This window comes from Macadamia integrifolia, chromosome 6 (genome assembly GCF_013358625.1).
Source record: "Macadamia integrifolia cultivar HAES 741 chromosome 6, SCU_Mint_v3, whole genome shotgun sequence".
NCBI classification, from domain to species: Eukaryota; Viridiplantae; Streptophyta; class Magnoliopsida; order Proteales; family Proteaceae; genus Macadamia; species Macadamia integrifolia.
The window spans coordinates 8,900,432-8,902,699 of record NC_056562.1 but is presented as its reverse complement, the minus strand read 5'-3'; the positions used below and the strand labels follow the sequence as shown (position 1 = coordinate 8,902,699).

Here is a 2,268-nt window from a genome sequence, read left to right as displayed (position 1 = left end):
TTTTTGGGCTTGCATGAGTGGGCCGGAATATAATAGCACATTTTAAAGAGGGCCCGTTTAAAAACCGGTTAAAGCCCGTTTAACATTAAACATGTCCGTAACCCGATTAAGGTAGCCCGATTATAGCCCGAGACCGACCGACCGAATATAAAGTGTACCATGCCCTCAATAACTAAGCCCGATTAGTTAAATGGGCGGACACGGTGTAGCCTTTGAAAGTCTTCGAGCCCGATTAAGCCCGACCAAAACCTAACCGGCCCGACCGGTTGACACCCCTACTTGAGACTATTTCGATGGCCTCACCTATATATGCAAGTGAACGTGTGTGCAGAAGATCTCAACTTGTACTTCTCTTCATAGGGTAGAAAAAATATTTCATCTATTTTTGAGAATAAGATAAAATTACTTTCAAAATTTTTTTTTTCCTAATTCAATTTTAATTTAATTTAATTTAATTTTTAATCTTTTATTTTTTGCCCTCATAACAATTGGTCAGAGGAAGGTGGGAAACCAACTGCAATTACCATGCGCAGTCCAACTAGTGTTGAAATATATGGACATATCAACATCAATATCACTTAGTCATAATTTGAGATGAGACACTAAACTGGAACACTAACATGACCTTTCCTCCTCTTTTTTTCTCTCACTACATCTCTCTACATAATCAATAGAGAAGATTAATCTAATTAAACAATCATCACTCCACAGAAAAAAAAAAAAAAAATTCCACATCAAAATGATTACACTGAAAACTATAACAAAATATAGGTATTTGATGCCCATATAAAAGTAAAATTGGAAAATTTTCATTGAGAATTGAGTGTCTTACAAAAGTGGAAGTCATACTAGTGGAGGAAATTTTTTCTTTCTCCCCACCCCTCAAAAACAAATTTCTGAAGCCTCCCTATCTATACATAATGAACCAATATTAGTGATGAACCCTTCTACAAATTAAACTATCTCTTCAAGACCACCCAAATTTATTATCATCCCACAACCTTCCCTTCTTACAAAGAATATTTATGTTTTTTAATAGTAACATATGTATGTTTCCTGTTTATTTTTGTTTCTTTCATCTAAATAAGTTATCTTGGTCTTCCATATCATACTCTAAGAATTGTGACACAAAGGAACTCAGGTCAATGTTGAAGAACAAATCGTCATCAGCGGCAAAATTATAATTCCCGGAATCTTGATAATCAAACTGAGTTTGAATGTAGTCGGGGAAGCTGCACTGTGGTGGGTCAGATTCTTGTGTCGTCGAAGGGCTTTCCACCGCCGAAGTAGTCTCAAGCAGTAGATCCATTAAGTCTGACGAGTCAAATTCTGCGACGCTGCTGCCACTATCCGTCATCGGTGGTGGAGTTACTATAGTCTCACCACCGTAGAGGGTGGTGGGACTCTCCTCGTGGAGGAAACTAAAGTCTTGATTAGGATTAGGATTGCTTGGATAAGTAATATAATTAGGACTTGGAGTAGAACTAGTATTAGAATTTGGGTTTGTGGGGTCCACAGGGGTTGGATCGGTGGTGGGGTCAGGTTTGATGTATTTCATGTAACGGCTGAGGTCAAAGTTGGTAACGGCATTAAGCCCACGGTATTCTATGGCTGCCATGTCGTATGCAGTGGCTGCTTCTTCTTGGGTGGCTGCAAGGAATACTGTAAACATCAGGGGCAATTTCGGAATAAAAAATTTTAAAAATTATAAAAATAAATATAAAAAATTTAAAAATTTATAATAATTAAATTTAATTAATTAAACCCATGTCTCGACCAGTAGTCCACCATGACCACCTTCACCACACCTTCGTGGGGGGTCAGATCATGGCCCACTAGACCACTCACTTGGTTCAGATTGGTGGACTCTTAAGCACACCAACACAGACTCATTCAAAAACCCATTGGATTAACAGATGTTTAATATCTAAGAAAAAATTAAATTAAGATTAAAACTAATTAAGAGCTTAGCTGTTTAATTAACTTCAATTAGAAGATTAATTAATTAAAATTTTCCACTTGTAGTCCTCATCATGTGGGCAGCAGCTAATAATGAAAACTTCATGGGCCAACTAGCATTGTGTTTAGATTACAGGAGACATAAGCATACTCTAACATGCATGTATTTAATCAAAATCCATTGGATTAATTATCTATAGATATGAAAGAGTAATTAATATAGTTTTTAAACTTAATTAACTTCAATAATCAAAAGATTAAAAGTTGTCTCTTGGCTTCATTAGGACTATAGCCAACTTTCTCCCCCAC

At 36.5% G+C, this 2,268-nt stretch overlaps 1 protein-coding gene across 1 annotated transcript in view; it reads right to left on the bottom strand.

Moving 5' to 3' along the window:
* Positions 1–833: 833 nt before the first annotated feature.
* Positions 834–2,268, bottom strand: part of LOC122080718 (AP2-like ethylene-responsive transcription factor At1g16060) — a 3,477-nt gene continuing 2,042 nt past the window's right edge. Inside the window, exon 8 of the mRNA XM_042647534.1 lies at positions 834–1,650. Coding sequence (XP_042503468.1) covers positions 1,076–1,650 — 575 coding nt within the window. The 3' untranslated portion in view covers positions 834–1,075. The remainder of the gene's footprint in view (positions 1,651–2,268) is intronic.